The sequence below is a fragment of the Strigops habroptila genome, chromosome 4, assembly GCF_004027225.2.
Source record: "Strigops habroptila isolate Jane chromosome 4, bStrHab1.2.pri, whole genome shotgun sequence".
Taxonomy (NCBI): Eukaryota; Metazoa; Chordata; class Aves; order Psittaciformes; family Psittacidae; genus Strigops; species Strigops habroptila.
This window is the reverse complement of record NC_046358.1, coordinates 71,585,810-71,604,491: the sequence shown is the minus strand read 5'-3', so window position 1 is coordinate 71,604,491 and position 18,682 is coordinate 71,585,810. Positions and strand designations below refer to the sequence as shown.

The window sequence follows — 18,682 nt, the reverse complement described above, 5'->3', positions numbered from 1 at the left end:
ATTATAGAGCACATAGGTGCTGCAATCTGAAGAAGAGCTAAACCATTCCCAGAGTGGCCCAGCCAAGGCCAGGGGGCTGCTGTCACAAATTCCTGTACTGGACATTTCAGTAGGACATCAGGAAAAAAACCCCACACTTCACTGTGAGAATAGTTAAGCACTGCAGTAGGTTTTTCAGAGACACCGAGAAATCTGTATTGTCTGAGATCTTAAAAACTCAACCAGACCCATAGCAACCTGGTTGAACTTCAAAGTTATTGCTGCTTGGAGAATGGGTTTGAACTAGACAATGTCCAAAAGTCACTTATCCCTAACTTTTTAGGTGGGGCGTATAAAATCTGTAATAGGCTGAAAATATCACAGTGATCTCTGTAGAGAAATTGGTGTATATTCAGAACTTTTATCTCTGAAATCAGCATGTTATAAGGTAGCTTGTATTATGGAATATGTTCATGCAGGGCTTCTTAGTCTTTAATCCATTTTAAATTAAATTGCATTTTGAATTTACACACCTTTCTATCAAGAGAAAGTGATTTGATAAGATCTGTTTTTTAAAACAATGAACAATTGGCTTTGCAAATAACTGGGTAGCCTGTGTAGCTGAGAGGTTCTTCATAGTGTTGACTGAAAGGGACAAAAATGTCTTTCTTTTGCATGTTGTGAAATGGGCACTTTGTACATGTTTCTACTTCAAGGAGCTGTAAACCCAAGTATGAGCTCACAAAAAGAGCAAAGTGCAGGCTTTATATCCTATTAGTTACGTATTTATGTATCTAAGTATTTTTATGATTAAAAAAAAAATATGCACTTGTCTAGAATTTTCATTGGATGTTATAGTGGTACAAAGGTTAGACTTGAAAAAACACAGCTCGGGTGTTCAGGGTTCATAGTTTTCTGACTATCCATTTGCATATGTTCTGATCTAACACCTACTGTATATCTTTTAGTTTAGATGCTTTGTGCTTTAGCTTTTTAAACCCTTTTGGAGGATGTCACGATCCCAGTTCCTAATCTTGTTAACTGTTGTCTGTTTCTTTTGCCCTTCCTTCACTGATGATTCCTGTGTTCCTTAATGCAGTGTCATGTAAGTCTGACTAGCTTGACTTTCAGCATTACTGCTTTATTCTTACGCTTTTTTCTCTTCTTATTAATACAGAATGTGCTCAAAAATAAAAGCCTTTCTCAATTCCATTAGATTTGTTTATCTTCAGACCTATGTAAATATATCAGTATTAGGCTCATTCAAGCCTATTAAGAGTTGAAACAATGCTTTTGTAGATATCCATTTCATGCATAAGATCATGCCAGGTATATACTCATATGAAAAGCTAGCATGTAATCAAATTCAGAAGATACTTTGTTGTATTTCTTAGAAAGTAATTACAGAAAGTTGGCAACTGATTTTTTTCTTTTTAACAATTTCTCTTCAGTGGACAACCAACCTATGCTGCATTACATTAGAGATAAAACTGCTGTCCCTTATTTCTCCAACCTCGTTTGGTTTATTGGAAGCCACGTGATAGAACTGGATAACTGTGTGCAGACTGATGAAGAGTAAGGTTTTACAAATGCTGGGTATTGAATGGAAATGCGTTTTCCCAGGTGTTGATACTCTCCTTATTTTGTCTGTAGTGGTTGGATGAAGTTAGTCTCTGAATACGTTCCACTGTAGACAGGTCAAGCTTTTCCTTCTTGCAAAGTTTTTTAGTGGTTCTTTGAATTGATAGTGGTTAGTGCTGTGTGTCCTTTCCATGCTGGTATCTGGATAGTAAATTACTGTTTGCCAACATGCTTTTTCTTCATCTTTGTTTTAATTCTGCTAAATTTAGTAGATGCCCAGAAGACACAAAAGGTATTTTTGTTCCAATCGTATTAACTATATCTTTTTAATCTTCCTTTTCTGTGTAGCATCTCAGTAGAACAGCTTTCTGAAAAGTTTCTAGGAAAAAAATTTCGACTAAAAAGGTGAACTCTTATTAAATTACATGAACTGTCAGACCCGAAATGCATGTGTAATACTGCACTATCATCTACAGAAATATTTTGTTGGTTTAGATTATTCTTGGTTTGCCTTTCCACCCCATCTTAGAATAGGTCTCTGTTTCTTGCTTTCTTAAAGTGAAAAAGTGAATATGAAATACAACATAGATTTCTTCTTTTATTTTTGGAAACAAGTCTTACCACTTTTTTTTTTATGGTTGGCTTGTGAAAAGACCCTGGCAGTGGAAAGTGAAATTTTAAAACAACCACAGCTTCTGAAAACTTGGGGAAGAATTTGATATGTGCATCCTAAACCACATCTAAGCCTGAATACTGTTTGCTAGCTGCATGAGTTGACTTTACTAAAAACCTCTTTAGGCAGTCGATCTGCGTGAGGTGCTCTGTGGAAGGGGTGCACATTAGTTCTTTCCGTAAGGTTTTTAACACTTTGGCAATTGGTTGTATCTCAGACTTTCTTTCTACTCTCTTTCTCAGGCACAGAAATAGAGGCAAACTGAGTGACCTGGTAGCAGAACATCTTGATCATTTACATTACCTTAATGATATCCTTATCATTAACTGTGAATTTTTAAACGATGTGCTGACAGACCACCTACTTAATCGGCTCTTTCTTCCCCTCTATGTGTATTCACTAGTCAATCAGGACAAGGTAAGTTAATACCTGCAAACAGTTAAAGGTATTACTTTCAGTATGCATAACGATTTCTTTAGCAGGTGCATTCTGTAGTATTGTTAATGTCGTCGATATCTATGTGTGCTTTACATGAAACAGCTCAAGATGAGTGTAGAAAATATCCTGAGACTGAATTTAAGGGCAGAATAGATAAAATAAGCAGATTATAATACCTTTTCCCAGTATCCCTGCAAATTTTCCATGGTATAAAAATCCACTCCAGGTAGAAAATACAAACTTTTGATTTCGATACTTGATTATTCTGTTTGCAGATAAGCTGTGTTTGAATGTGATACACTTGATTTTATTTTTCATAGAATCACAGGGTGGTTTGGGTTGGAAGGGACCTTAAAGCTCATCCAGTTCCAACCCCTGCCACAGGCAGGGACACCTTCCACTAGAGCAGGTTGCTCCAAGCCCCTGTGTCCAACCTGGCCTTGAACACTGCCAGGGATGGGGCAGCCACAGCTTCTCTGGGCAACTTAGACCAGTGCCTCGCCACCTTCATTGTAAAGAACCATATCCAATTTACATCTACCCTCTTTCAGGTTAAAGCCCCTTGTCCTGTCACTAGTTGCTCTTATAAAAAGGTGGGGTTTTTGTTGTGGGTTGGTGGGGTTTTTTTGGGTTTGTTTTTTTTTTTTAAAGCATAATTGAAAGCTAATTTTTAATGAAATAGAAACTGTTCTTTTAAAACCTGTACAGGTTCCTGTGTGCACTTGTCTTTTAAGAAAATAAATAAATTCACTTTTTTTTTTTTTTAATCTTCTGTAATGGTGTTTGTTCTTAAGATAGACAGTGCTTTCTGAGCTTCAGCATACTTGCATTAGCCAGAGGTCAGGTTTCTTGCAAGTTAATGAATTCAGTATGTTCCTTGTGCACTGAAGATTGAATAACAATAAGCTTCTTGTCTTGCCATTGAAATAGGGTGAAGCAGACTTTCCTGGCTTTTACTTTCATTTCAGCTCTTCTAACTTTTTCCATTCACACATGTACAGAAATCTGCTTGTCATCCTGTTTTCAGGTGCTTATGTCTCTGTGATTGTAAAATGGGGCTGTTCTTACCTCTTGCGATAACTGATGAATTTATTCGGTGATTTTTTTTAAAGTATCACTAATTCATTTTTTAAAATGTTTTCACTACTACTGGTATATAAATTTAGCAGTGTTGTGCTCAAATTATACTTCATCTATTTTTGTCCTACGTGGTTTACTTGATTTAGAGAAGTGTCTATCAGTAAAATGTTTTTTAATATGTGTGTAATATTTCATTGTTCCTGAATAGGTAATTTTTAGAGCAAATTTTTAATGAAGGTTAACTGAGAAGTACTTTTTGAAGGAATAGTAGCATAGTGAAACCCAGCATGCTTCTCAGATACTTACCTGTTAAATTTAAGTTACCAAAGTGACTATGCGAGACTGTGATCAATAGCAATTTTTTTAAGCATGTAGATTAAGGGACATGCTTATTCGGAGGGTCTTCAGTTGAAATAGTGTACAAGAAGTGAATGATAAAGAGCATGATGCTTTCTGAACACTTAGTAGCAGAATGTGGAACAGCACCATATTAAAAGTTTCATTTTAAATAAAATATTAAATAGTGTAAATGCTTTGACTTTGTATAAATAAATTGGCATTTTTCATAATTTTTTTTCCATAGGGTGGAGAGCGTCCAAAAATAAGCCTCCAAGTTTCTCTCTATCTTCTTTCCCAAGTAAGTATTTTAAGTATTTTGTCCTATTTCTGAACATGTTTTGCAGTAGTGTTACGATTTATAAATTACTGTATTTTTGGCAAATCTCTTAAAGACAATTTGGCAAGTGAAGATTTAAACCTATCAGTTTCCATTTAAAAAGGAAGATAATTTGTCTTTTTATGGACAGACCAAACAGTTTCTTACTTGAGCTAATATTCTTCTGAGGATCCCATAGCACAGGGTGGCCTTTAGAGCAGTCAGTGATCATAGTTTATGTACACCACCTGACACATGGTGCATAACAGAGCCATGGAACACACTAGGACAGGACTTGGTAATATTTCAGGTGAAGTTTAGTTAGATGCTGTATTGCACTTTGAATCTGCCTAAGCAATGGAAGATTCCAGGTTTGAATAGAAATAGAAGGAACAGTGATCTCATGGATGGTTTTTGTTTGTTTGTTTTGGTGTTTTTGTTTTTGGTTTGGTTTGGTTTTGGTTTTTTTTAACCCCCAACAACCACCCCCACACCCCCAAACCACCACCACTTAAGCCTCAAACTTTCTCACAATTTGAATTTCATTATGCCTATACCTTAAATCTGTATTTAAATACTTGTAACTTCTTATTGTTACCAGTCCCACCTCCTTTTTTCATAGTGAGTTTCACAGTGGGGTTTTTTTGTTATTGTAGAGCAAAATAATCTTTTCTCCCTGTAGTCTTTGGTGCATGGGTAGGAGGCTAATTTTCTTAAATTACTTTCTCTGAAAATAGTTTTGCCTTGTATTCATAGAATTTATTCTTCTTTTTTCCTTTGAACTTACGATTTTACGTGAGTCATTTTCTTATGGTCTGGCCCATAATTTCATCTTCTTTAAGAACTTTTCTGAATAGTACGATTTTTCAGGATAATACGATTTGATGCTGCTTAATTTGAACTTAAAAAAATTACGGCGATGTGGTAGTTATTTACCACAGATAAAACATTGGGAGGAACAGCTTGTTATAGTTAAAGGGATCTGCATCATAGGTCTGTATATGTTGACCTCTTTTAGCCACTTTGATTTCAGTGAAACTATTGCCTAGGTATCACTTCAAGACTTAGATCCATGTTCTTTATTCTTTTTAATAAAGAAAACGGTACTGCTTTCCTAACCATAAAGAATTGGGAAAAAAATTTTTGTGTCAGAATGGGATGTGATGTAGCAAATCACTTTTTCTGTAACTAGCAGAAATACATCTTTTTCTACCTCTTCTTAACCTAGACTCTGTCTTTGGAGGGGGACCTGAAAAAGTGTACACTGAGTATCTGAAAAACCGTCTTAACTTCTGCTATTGAGACCAGGCATACACTTCAAGCATTACTCTTATTGGAGACAAGTGCTTGAAAGAGTCATACTAGCAGATGAAATTCTTCTGCTGTGGATTTTCACCCACTGTTCACAAAGTGAACATGTAGCATACTTACACCAAAACATGCCTGTGTGTAGTCAAGCAATGTTTTCAGAATTAGAAGAAGCTGTAGTGATTTGTGAGGTTGTTCAAAGTGTGTTGCAACTTTCCAAGTTTTACATGGTCACCGCGGCCTTCACTTTTGAAAGTCTATAATGGTTGTGACTTTAACCAGAAAGCCTGTGGAGAACACGTTTAGCTAAATATTGTCAAAACAATGATTAGGTTTACTGATTTAGAAATTATTTGGGGATTTTTCAGCTATAAGCACTGTTTAGATTTTGATATTCCTGTGGAGAAAATGGTTATAAGCTGACATAAGGCTATTGTGGCTGGATCTGAGCTGGTTCTGTCCAGGAGCCAGCCATTTGTTGGCCCAACCTTGTAAGCCTTACCTCGAAATAGACTACTTAATGTAAACAGAGAACTCTGTTAAAGCGCTGAAGCACTTGTGCAGAAGTGCTTTAATATTGTAAGCAGTATGGCCCTTACTCCTCTGTTATGTAGCCGCTTTGTAGCTAGACCGTAAGTCATTGCAAGAAATAATAGCTAATTCATAGCAAGAAAAGCTGCTTCTGGTCCAGTTCAGCCTATTGCATGACATTTACTCATGAATCACTGCAAAGTAATTGTATGCACAACACAGAACTTCCTGGAGTCCTGCCAGTTGTTGGCATACAAGGTCAGTGAATGCTCTGTACCAGAATCAGTTTGTATAGTTTCTCAAAAAAAACCCAAAACCCAACCAAACCAACCAACCCAAAAAATCTCCATAACAAACAAAATCAAGCAAAAGCAAATGATCTCTCCCACCCCCCAAAAAAACCTCAGCCAAAAATCCCCAAATTTTCTGGAGCAGTTTTGATTTGGATTCCTTTCTAGAATATCACATAAATTTCATCTTGAAGCTGATGAGGGGAGAGAATTTTACATTTCTATAGGAGGGAAGAGTATGAAGAATTATTTAAACTAGGTAGCTTAGAGAAAGGTCAAAGTAGATTTCATGAACTACCAGTGTTACCAGTTGTACTTTATATGTAAAGTTATCAGTTTAACAAGGTCAAAGTATGTTCAGTGACTGAAATTGTGAAACTATGTGTTCTGTAATACATGTCTGATATTTCTTTCCACTCTTCTTTTAATAGGTTTTCCTAATTATACATTATGCCCCTTTGGTGAACTCATTGGCTGAGGTTATACTTAATGGTGACCTCTCGGTGTTTTCTTCTAAAGTTGAGCAAGATGTACAGAAAAACTCGGTAGGTGACTGACTAATTTTGAATATTTTTGTTTTAGAGAAAACATTTGAGAAGCAGAATCAGGCATCTGGAAACTAGTAAGATAAGGTGATTGTGCTTAGGAGAGAAGAGCAGCAGTAGGAGATTTCAGATTTTGTTGTTTGTTACGATAGCAGAAAAATACTCTCTGCAACTTAGTGTATTCTGTTCTTGTCAAAGTTGCAATATTTTCGTGCATGCATATGTATTTCCAGTAGCGGTGTATGCATGTGTAGAACATGCATTAGAATACTTAGTTGCTTCTGCAGGGGTCAGGCACTACAAAGGCTTCTGTCATTCTGATGGGACATTTCTGTAATCCAGTCTTCTGTGTTCAGTTTTTGTTATCAGGTCTTTGGCAATGAAATAGAAATGAGTCATCTCAACTTTAGTGAGTTTAGAATCTCACTAGAAGTGAGATTACTTCCTTACACAACTTGTAGAAATGAGAGACTTAGAAAAAATACATGGCCTTATGGTAAATCCTTTGGATATAGAAGGAATTAAGGATTTTGTCTGAATAGTCCCACTGGTTTAGCAGTAAACCCGATTATCTCTGAAAGCATGCATCCATGTACATAAGAGCATAGGCCAGCCACAAATAGATGGGAGTGCTATTACTTTGTCATTGCCCTTGTACCTTCGGATTTAATCCTGTGTAGATGTTGCTAGATGATGCTGCTGTTAGTGTTTTTTCGAAGTGTGTCATATATATGATTTTTTTCCCTTTTGCGGTGGGTTTCACAGTTTGTTACTTGTTAAAGGCCTAATGGGGGATGGTAATAAGAAGGGGGTACAACCTTACTTTGGTTAAGAGGCTTATGAGTGTAGTTCTGTCTAAAGATTGAACATGTTCCCTGATTTCTGACTGGTCAGCAAAGAGTTACTACATATTTAATTTATAACAAGCAATAGATTGTTATCTTCTTGTACTTGTTCTTTCCCAGCAGTGGCTATAGCTCTGAGAGTTTCAAGGGGGAGATATGCTTTAAAGTCTTCCACAATACAAGTCAACTTTTCCATGTTTCTTCCTACTGTGCAGTGGAAGCTGTGTGGGCTGATCTTAGCCAGTAGCTTTTGGGTTCTGGTATTTTGTACTGTTGACCTTGATATTTAGAATCTAATCTTTTTTTAGAGTAAACTGCAGTGGTATGGTAGAGCTGGCTGAATGCTTTAAGATAAAGCAATCTCTTGCGTTAGCAGATGTCTGACCTTCTGCTAGCTGTGTACTGAATGTTGTGTGTTGTTACTTGCGCAGAAGCGGCTTTGTTACTAGGAAATCTGTGGCGAGAGGGTGGGGCACCAGATGTTACAGAAGTGAGATTTTCTTTTCCTGTCATTGCTACTGTACAGAGTTGCTAAATTTCTGTAGCATGTGTTTGTGTGCTTACACTAACTTTAGGAATATTAGGGCTTTCCCATGAACTTCTGTTCCTCTATTCTCTTATGTTTGTAATACTATTTAGATTGCAGCTTATTACTGGTCTTAAAGATCCTCATGGCATGTAAACTAGTACTTCTGTCATACCCGACCAATAGTAAATAGGAGGGATATTGGCTTTCTAGGATAGACATTTAGCAAAACTGCTAGAGGTGGACATTTGTTACAGGGAGAGCAGAGTGGTGGCACTTTTGGTGGACAAGGAAAAAGATTGCATAGGAAAAACTTTAGGTTTTGGTAAATTCAACCATATTCTTCAGTGAAATCTTAGAGGGGTGAACCTGTACTGTCAGAAACACTACTGGTGCAGAAAGAGCAGGGAGTAGTCTTCCGCAGAATTGCTCCATGCGCTGCTTCCAGTGAGGGGAGCTATCAAGTGAGCTGCTCTCCTTTGAGTGGGAATGGCTACTGCATATGTTACACGGTGTTTTCTACTGGTATGCATCTCAATGCAGTGAGGCTGAAGTCAGCTGTAGATAAGGAGGCACGGACAAGTAAAGGTGAGGCAGTTTCTTGTTGCTCTGTGATAAGACTTCTTAGAGCAGAAAGTTGATGTTTGAGCAGTCCGCCATTTCAGGGGTGCATCAGGATCATTGCAAAGTTATTGCTGTGGCATATTCTGTTGCGAAGAAATGACAAACTTCCGTTGAATAACAGAAGCTATTTCAGAAGCTACTTCAGAATTGCTTGTTTTGGGGTTAGTAGAGAAACATGATGAGTAAGTTTTTTTAAATTTACTTTTTGGCTGAGTTTAGAATTGTTTTTGTTCTCAAGTCAAACCTAAATTTATCTTTTACTACTTCCTTTCTGTTACAATTTCCCATGGTAATCATTTTGATACTCTCCCAAGCTTCTTGTTTTGGGGATATTTCTGTGTGTTATGGTGAGCCACAGTTCTCTCTAAACCCCTGCTCCATACCTAACACTGCTCATCACTTGTAACTGAGATGTCTCGATATATTTAAATTCAAGTGTGACTGTTGGTTTCTAACTAACATGTAATTTCTAAAACCTGAAGTAAGTAGAACCTCATGTCTATATTCATCTTCCTAATAAAATGAATTAAAGTGAAATGAGCTGTAGAGAACATGGACTGAGATTACCAGAAGCAGGGTCATGTGTCCTCATGTTAGGAGACTGAAGAGTAAAGAACACTTAACAAAACTAAAAGCTGAGAAGGGTTGCAGTTTCTGTGTATAAATGCAACATATCCAGAGTTATTTAAGGCAAAAGAGCAATGGTAATTGTCAGGAACAAATGGTACTGCTTCCTGTAAATCAGTTTGTTGAAAAAATCACCAGCAGATCTAACTTATGATAGTTCATGAATTGACAATAACCAACCTGTGGAGATCTGCAGGGCAGTAGTGGTTGCCCAGCCTCCCTTGAACAGGTTCTCCACCTCAAGTATAGCAAATGACGATACAGTTTTCTTTCTATGTTTTATTCCTCTGTTTCTGGGTTTAGGTGACATCAGAAGAAATACTATTTCTTACCTCATGATGAGAGTTGAGTATGTGTAGCCAACAGAATGTATTTAAACTTGTTAGCAGTCATCACACTAAGGTTCACCTTACTTCCTGTGAGGTCTGTTTCTCTGCATAATTCGGATGTGGGCCAGTTCCACCTATTTCATGTTTCTTGTTTAACCTACTTTCTCCTTCCCGTAAAAGTTGTTACAGTTATTGCCTTATTTTACCAGCACACATTGCACAAGATAAACCATAATTGAAAGCATGGTTGAAAGACATTTTAGAAGTATAAAATAGCAGTATCTCAAACTGTATAATCAACTTAGATAAAGCATATACTATGTAAATTATTTTTAAGTCTGATTTTAGAATGTTTTAAATATATAGACTTGTTATATTTAGCAGGACAGCATATATATGTTGACTTCCCTCAGCATTCTGTCTTGAGATGGACCAGACCATGGCTCAGTATTTACGAGTGCACTGCTGTCTGCTGGTCTCAGTTATTATGCTCATACGGCTAACAGCATCTTCGAAGTGCAAGGATGATAAGTATGGGCATTCTTAGTAAAGAAAGTAGCTACAGGATTCTAGGAAGCAATTTTAAGAAGTGAATGCAGGAAGAGAAAAATGCATTATGCAACTTGCGTGCTACTTTTTCTTTTTTTTCCCTAAAGAGTAAGACTTCATGAGTTCTTCCCTTTTCTTATGACTTTTCTGACCAGAAACCATCAATAAAAGGTAATCTGGTTGTAACTCTGGTTGGTTTAAAACCTTCCTGTGTTGCAGTTTGATCAGACTAAAAATACATTGGAGAGGTTACTGGGGAACATGAGTGTGGTAAATTTCACATTGTGGGTTTTTCTGGTGTTGTGAAAGATTCCTCCTACTGTCTGGTTTGTTTCAGTGCCAAGCGCAAGGAGGTTTATGCAAGATCTCTATGAAACCTATTAAAAAAGTCAGAAGATTCAGAGAAACGTTTGACTTGTAGAAGGCTTCTTCCCAGATCTCTTCCTAATGTCTTACTTTTTATGTATAGGTGTTCCTTATAGAGTGAAGGGAGGGATTTTTCCAAATGTTTTGTGAGGTCTCTGTTGTTAGGATGGCACAGATAGTGCAGACTCTTGGAAATAACTTACTCTGGGTGAAATTTGTCATCTAAATGAATTTTCTTGCTCTGTAAATTAATAATTAGTAAAATCAGGTGGTGACTGCTTACTGTTTGAATTTGTATGTACTCACTGTCTCACCTGTTTAGGAAGTTAAAAGGAGGGGACAAAATAAACTTTTATTGATGAAATAGGCAGTTCTGTATCTTCTGTCTCAAAATGGCATATTTTTAATGAGAGATCTTTAGGATATATTACTTTGGAGATAATTTTTCTACTGAAAATTTGATGCAGCTTGGGGTCTGCCTTCTTGTATTTTAAAATGTATTGGAGAGTTGTAAGTGGTCTGCTAATTTTCGTTCTAAACCCCCTCTTTCATATGAACTGAAGTTTCTTTATCGATTGGAGTTTAAAATGTCTTGCCGTAACTCAGTGTAAACTCTTCAAATTTACAGGCAAAGTCAAGTATCAGATGTTTCATAAAACCAACAGAAACACTTGAGAGGTCTCTTGAAATTAACAAACAGAAGGGGAAGAAGAGAGTGCAGAAAAGACCCAACTATAAAAATGTTGGTGAAGAAGATGAAGAGGAGAGAGGATCTGAAGATAACCAAGATGACCTAGATAAAACTAAAGATAGAGAAGCGAGTTCAAAGGGCATCCGAACAAGCAGTGAAAATGAAGGTGAGTATAACAGCAAATTAAAATGACACAATTTGGATACTGATGATTTGTTGCCCACCATGCTTTGAAGAAAATATGACGTGATCTATTGTTTAAACAGGAACATTTAGTAGTCATCATTGTCCAAATTCTTAAGCAAAAGCTAGAGTTTATCCTAATATTTTTGCTTAAAGCCAATAGGAATGAAGTACTCGGGACCAGGTAACCTGTTTGCTGTCATCGTAGAGACCTGTTTGCACCCTCTATGGAACTTGATGGCCACCCATGCCCCAATCTCACCAGCATTTTCACAGAGAATTTTTTTTCCCAGAAAGAAGTTCCATGTGTTTTCTTCCTGTGGTTTGGAGGGGAGGGGGATTGCTGTTGCTTGTTTATTTGCCAAAATCTATATATTCTCTTTCCATATATTATGTATGTACATAATTTTCTTATAGCAGTTAAATTCCTTAAAGAAATGTAAGCAAACTATTTTAATGAGAAGAAATTTTGCCTATATCTATGAATTCATTAACCTTTCCAAGTTTATGGTTGCACCTCTAACATATAATTGCATTAGTCACTTTTAATGCAAAATGGAAAGTACAAAAGAGCTTGCATAGCTGTTTGTTAAAAAATACCCAAATTTTTTGGTTTGGTTTTAGAAATAGAGATGGTAATCATGGAGAGGTGTAAACTGTCAGAATTGCCCATCTCTACTGTGACAGAACAGAATACAACAGATGAAGAAAAGAGTGCAGCTGCCTCTGGGAGTGAGATAACAAACTGGAACAGGTATAAAGATACTGCAGTGTATTTTGCTGGATTTCTTTCTTACTTGCCCTCCTGTTAATTCTCTCACTTCTCTTAAAGGAAGTTTCAGATCTGCTTCCAATTAAAATTACAGGGATTTTTGAGGATCACAAACAAGTGAGGCAACTTATGGGATGAGAAAAATGGGATATGACCTCTACTGATCAGTTTTGGAAATAGTCCTGTTCCTTTGTGCTTTCCTTTATGGCAGTCATAGTGCCTTAAGTTAGTAAAATTAAATTACAGCATATGAACACAATAAAACCAGAATACAAATGTTTTAATTCCAGAATTTTCTAAAACTCTAAATTAAGCTAGAAGAAGTTTTCTTAATGACATGTTTGGTCACATCTGCCAATTTTGTATACACCTGTAGGGGGGGGAAAAAGAATAATAATTCCTCTGATCAGGGCTGAATTTGGCAGAATTTTAGAAGTAGTAGTTGTGGATAAACCCTACTAACATATGAACAGTTTCCAAGGTCCATTAGCATATCTTAAGGTTATTGAAGACTTTTGGAAATGCAGTTTTTAAGTGTTTTGGGGAGCAGAAATTGCTCTGACTTCAAAATTTAAACTTGGATATATTAAATGCCCCTAAGGCACTTTCTCAGTATGAATTTTGCACTCTTGTTATTAGAACGCTAAAGGAAAGAAACTGAACGTGCCATCTCTAACACAAAAGTAATTGCAAATGTGTCCCTTGGGGAAATGCACATGTTTAATAGGATTTGCAATTTATTTTTAAACTTGGGAAATGCTGCCTGGTATTCCCAGAATTTCATTCTGTCTCCGTTATAGCTTTGACGTAGCTTAGATTACATTCATTAATAAAGATAACAATTTCGCTGTAAAAGTGAAATTGAACCTTGACTTGAACTGGCTTTAAAATACGTTTTTCTGGATTATTGATATTTTGACTAAAATATGTGCCAAATGGCTCTTAGAAAGAAATTGGCAATGACTTCACTGAATACTAAAGCGACTAAGGTGCTCAGGTGTTGAAAATTGCAAAATACTTATGTGTGAGATGCCAGTGCATTTGGCAAATATCTGCATTTCAGGACTCTTTTGATCTGCAGATATGATCTGTCAGCATCCTGCATCTTTCCTGGAAATAAACAGCATCAAAGAATGTGCAGAGCTAAAGATATTTTTAAAATAAGGATAGACCTTGTGTAGGGTGTTTCTGGCCTTAGTTTTGTGCATAGGTTTTTGGAAATATAGGTGGATAACATGCTGCAGCTTAGATTTTGTTTCATTCTATATGCCAATTGTAATATTTGAAGCAGTAGCTAAATTTCTCAAGACATTTGCTCAAGTGCATGTGGCTTCTTTCCTACACTGATTGGAGTTGCTGAGTTTTGTGGATAAGGTGAGCCGTGTAGTAGTGGACATCTTTTATGTCATGCTTGAAGTGGGAGAAACTTCCATAACTGGAATAATCATTAATGATTATGATGATAGTGATTCCTAAAGTGTTGCAGTTTTCAATTGTGGACACAGTCTACAAGAATAAATGGTTTAAAGAATACTTATATGACATTTAGCCTGTTTCTCCTATCAAGTCACTAGTAAAAGGCTAGTAAAGGAAGAAAATGCTTACAGAGTGAAGAAATACAATAGAAAATACTTGCCATGTGGCCTGTAATATTAAAAATGGCTTTTAAAATTTGTCCAATAGTTGTTGAGAAAAACCAGAAAACATCAGTGTTTGCAGTTAAAAAGCTGTAGCTGTGAAAGGTAAGTTTTCAGTCTCCCTTAGCCTTTTTGCTACTGCGAAGAACATAAAAGAGAAAGTTAAAGTATTTTTGGTGTAATTTATTTCGATGTGCCTCACTACTGGAAAATTTAAGCCTAAAGTTAAGCCTAAAGCCTGAAGTTAATTTCAGTTAACTTCCTTTTATGATATGTTACGTAGTAAAGTTTTTTCCAGAATGAAAAAATCTTCATGCTACATTGCACCTTCTGTTGCTACTTTCTTACAGCTGAAGTTTTTCTGGGTCTCTCCTATGTTTAGGCTATATGAGGACCTGTTGGTGAGTGGGATTCTAGCAGTCGTTCTGGCCTCAAATTACTTCAGTTGAGACTTTGACAATGCAGATAGATGCTGTGAAGAAGTACCTGGAATGTAAATTATTTTGGTCACTGCTGTAATCGTATTTTCTTAAAATTATGTAATTTCACGAATCTAAGTAGTATGTGGGTGAAAACAAGGAAAAATGCATTAGAGAAATCACTTAATACAATGTAATATTAGTGTTAATGGAACAGCTACTGATGTTTCTTGAAGCTTTGACCTCCTAAAACATTGACTTTATAGAATTAAATATTACTTTCACATCTTATGTCAGGTTTTAGGATAATTACTATCTGTTGTTGGTCTGACAACAGACCCAGTGCTGTAGCATTTCTGTATTTTAATAATCTTGAACCTGGATATCTTGGTCCTCTTTCTTCTTCAGACCTTGAAGCTGAACTCCCTTTGCTATGAGTGAAGCACCCCATTTCAGGATGTCATAAGGCTTATAGGGCTTCTTTAATGCTTAGGAAGACTGAAGGCACTCTTGGTTTATTTTCAACATTGCTGATTCTTTAGGCTGCCCTTGCATGAATAGTTACTTTCTTTTGAGATCTACAGTAGGAGTATCTGTACTTAAGCAATTTGGCGTAGGTACATAGAGCTGTGCTGAACTTGGGCAAAGAGGGATCACAGCTCAGTGGCAGTTGTATCATGGAGGATGCTTGTAATTCAGCTTCAGAAATGCCCAAACATATGACTGCGATGTTGTGAACTGAGCAGAGGAACAGTGTGTTCTCTTATTCTTGGCATAGCCTTGTTTTAATGAAAGAGAGTGTTGTTGAAATGTGTGAAGAGCTGAGGGGAAGTGTTAAATACATTGTTGTGACTTTGATTGAGTGGCTTACTGGGATACAGTAAGCGTGACCATCAGGGTGCCACAGGTCTGGGATACGTATGTTGTGTTCTGGTCTTTGATAGCCCTTAACGACCCATCGCTAACCACAGCGATAAGTTTGAAGTGGATGCTTTTTGTCTGCTAGGTCTGAAGATAGGAAAATGTACTTGGTTTTATGACTTGGGTTGCTATTTTAATGTATTTTATTTGGATGTAATTTAGGTAATGTAAGGATGTTTTTTCTTTTCACTGTTAAAAAAACTCTTTGAGAAGTTGGAATTCTCCCTTTTCAGTCAAGGTTATAAACTCTCTTCTTATGCTTCCGTGATTTTTTATTTTTTGTAATTATTATCTGTCTGGACCACCTGTGAAAACTAATCTAATTTCTGCTTGTGCTCTGAGCTGACTGGGTGCAAGCCAGCTGAAGACAAGAAGCCAAGTTTTTTTTTTACTAGGCTTGTGCTAGTGTCAGTTGAATCTCAGCCATATCTGAGCTGTCCAGGCAGCTTCTGGATTTACTTGACTTTTCTGGTCTGTTCAGGTTACACTTGAAGGGTGACCACTGTTTGTGGCTTCCTGTATGTATGTTGTAGGTCACACATGCTTAGAAGTCATGGGGAAAAAAAGCTTATTTGCAGCCTAAACCTTTCTTTTTTCCATTCAAATGTTCCATCCCTGTTCATTTTCTTCCTAGAACTGCTTGAAGTTAAAGTTTTTGACTGATTCTTTCAGAATAACCTAGCTTCTTCCAAACTTCTAGTGAAAACTGCTTTCTTGTAATAGTAAAAACTTCTTCAAGTCCCTTTAGTACATGAGATTTAAGGTAGGGTTTTTTTAATGCAACAGTGATAGCAGCTCGTTAAAGTTACTTATGTAAACATTTAAACGAAGCTTTTGCTTACATGCTAAAATGTGCTACAAACAACTTAGTAAATATGTGAACAGCCACTTCTTGGGAAAGTATTATCTAACAAATCCCATTAAAACATGAGAATTAATGGCAGGGTGTAAATACAAGGCTTAGCTATAATCTGACTACTCTTAAACAGGTTCATTTTTGTTTAATGCCTGCAAATGTGCATTACTGTAATTTTGCCTCTTCCATTAGCTACATTTAGAACAAGATAGTTACTCTTTTTTCTGGAGATGTCTTTTTTTCTTCTGAACAGTTGTAAAATTACTCCTTTCCACAGGCCTTTTCTCGATATGGTCTATAATGCACTGGACTGTGCTGAAGATGATTACTATGCCCTCTTTGTGCTCTGTCTTTTATATGCAATGTCACACAACAAAGGTAAGCAATGTTTGCTTTTTCTAAGGAAAACCAGTGAGGCACATGGTTTTAGACAGGCACAATCTGTTTGTAACTTCTGTTTATGCATGCCTTAAAGGATGAGAAATTCTTTACATGGGGAGGAAGAAATAAGTAAGCTGTAAGTAAAAACAGTTGCTAAGGATCAGATTTTTAGGAAAGGTTTGGTAGAAAGCTTTGTGAACATCAGATAACTTTTCTTCCATAGGTTTCTTGGAAGTGGAATAGGATTGTTTTGTTTAATTTTTCATCTCTTAATTTCAGTTGAAGCCCTCTATAGTCGATCTGCAGATATATGGGATCCAGTTTTTTCCCCACTTTGCATGTACTGTGATTGCTACATGTAAGCCAAGTATAAAAAGTTCTAAAACTTGCCCCCATATGTTAAAATTAAATCTTTATATACTTTAAGTATATAGATATTGCCCAAGGCCTGAGAATCAGATGTGATTATGAAAGTCATGTACTGCCTATTTCTATCCAGCTTTGGCAGTCCTTCAGTAATTATTTTTGAACTGTGCAATTCCTCACCAGCTGCCTCAACCATTGTGCCATAATTGATTGAAAGTTTATGTAAGTTGTCAGTGTTCTAACCCATAAGACATCTTGCAAGTCTCCCAAGGAGCCTGGACTATGTGTATAAACTAGTAAACCTATGTTAAATGTGTACTTCATTAGAATTCAGACAGTATGAGAATATGTGACCTTTTCAAAGGGATGTTTAGGATTAGCTTTTGTGCTGTTTATCTTTCTGTGCACTTTAAATAGATTCCTTATGGAACAGTAATGTAAACAGCTCATACGTGGGAATAATCGTGTCTGTCATGAATTGAGAGCAGAATTTAAGTTATTTTTAGTTTGAGTATAGTTTCTATGACAGACTAGTTATTTAAATGAATCAACTGCTACAGTAAACTTAGCACTAAGTAAAGTTAGCAAAAGAGCCAAAGGTGTGATGGCACGCTTGAAGGCAAGGAAACCATTTTAGCTTTAAGGTACCTCTAATGGGCAGGTAGAGTGGAAATGGAGTCTTGAGGGAACTAGCTAAGCTAAGGGCCTCCTGCTCTCCTCCATCCTCTTGATGGCTTTATCTTTTTCCAGCAATGCTTCTCAGAGATGGTAATTTACAGACAATTCCAGGGCTTTCACAGTCTCTTATGAAAAGAGATAATAACACAACTAATATCACCCGAGATAGCACCACAGCCTTGCCATGCTCTAGCCCTCTCTGACTTGCATCTCTTATTTCCCAGCCCACCCTACAACCAGTATACCTCTTCCAAAAAACGTCTTTTCCCAAGGGACTTTTGAGCATCACTGTCCTAGAAAACCCTGATGTCAGAAATTTATTCTCTTTGCTTAAAATTCATTAGTTGAAGCTGTGAATAGCCATAATCATTAGGTGTAGCTGTTGCAGCTTTAGAATGTCCCTGGAAGCCTTTCAGTGTCATTGTAAAGGAATAAGGGTTGTATTTCTTAAGAATTCTTTTTAAGTCTATAGTCCTTCAGCCCACTGTGTTTGCCTTCAGTGTAATTAGTCACTCTTCAATATCCTGTTCCCAGAAAAAAGTCTGACATCCTCTCTTGTTTCAAAGATGATTTGTTTACATCTATAGTATTTCTGTGAACAGTGAGGAATGCAGCAGATACTGCTTAGTTTCAGCAATCTCTGTGCTGTTTATTTCCCACCCAATATCCAGGGTTACTAAAAGAAATACAACAAGCAGTGAAATATCTAACTTTCAAGAGACTAAAAGTATCCGGGCCCTAAACTGGAGATATCTGTTATGTGTTAAGAGGTCAAAATATACACTTCTTTCTTTGGTGGTTGCATCAGCCCTTTCTAAATGAAAAATTCTTT

The 18,682-nt window shown here is 36.7% G+C and overlaps 1 protein-coding gene across 6 annotated transcripts in view; it reads left to right on the top strand.

Annotated features, from left to right (window-relative positions):
- CLEC16A (C-type lectin domain containing 16A) overlaps positions 1-18,682 on the top strand; it is a 75,149-nt gene that overhangs the window by 10,775 nt on the left and 45,692 nt on the right. For 4 of the 6 annotated variants that reach the window (XR_004389894.1, XM_030481637.1, XM_030481641.2 and 1 more), the window contains 8 exons: positions 1,079-1,084; positions 1,431-1,554; positions 2,476-2,650; positions 4,335-4,388; positions 6,967-7,080; positions 11,575-11,803; positions 12,445-12,574; positions 16,703-16,803. Coding sequence is in view for 5 of the 6 variants with exons in the window: in XM_030481637.1 (XP_030337497.1) it covers positions 1,079-1,084; positions 1,431-1,554; positions 2,476-2,650; positions 4,335-4,388; positions 6,967-7,080; positions 11,575-11,803; positions 12,445-12,574; positions 16,703-16,803 (933 nt within the window). In the remaining variant the exon portion in view is untranslated. The remainder of the gene's footprint in view (positions 1-1,078; positions 1,085-1,430; positions 1,555-2,475; positions 2,651-4,334; positions 4,389-6,966; positions 7,081-11,574; positions 11,804-12,444; positions 12,575-16,702; positions 16,804-18,682) is intronic. The other 2 variants (XM_030481638.1, XM_030481642.1) reach the window with 1 other exon arrangement.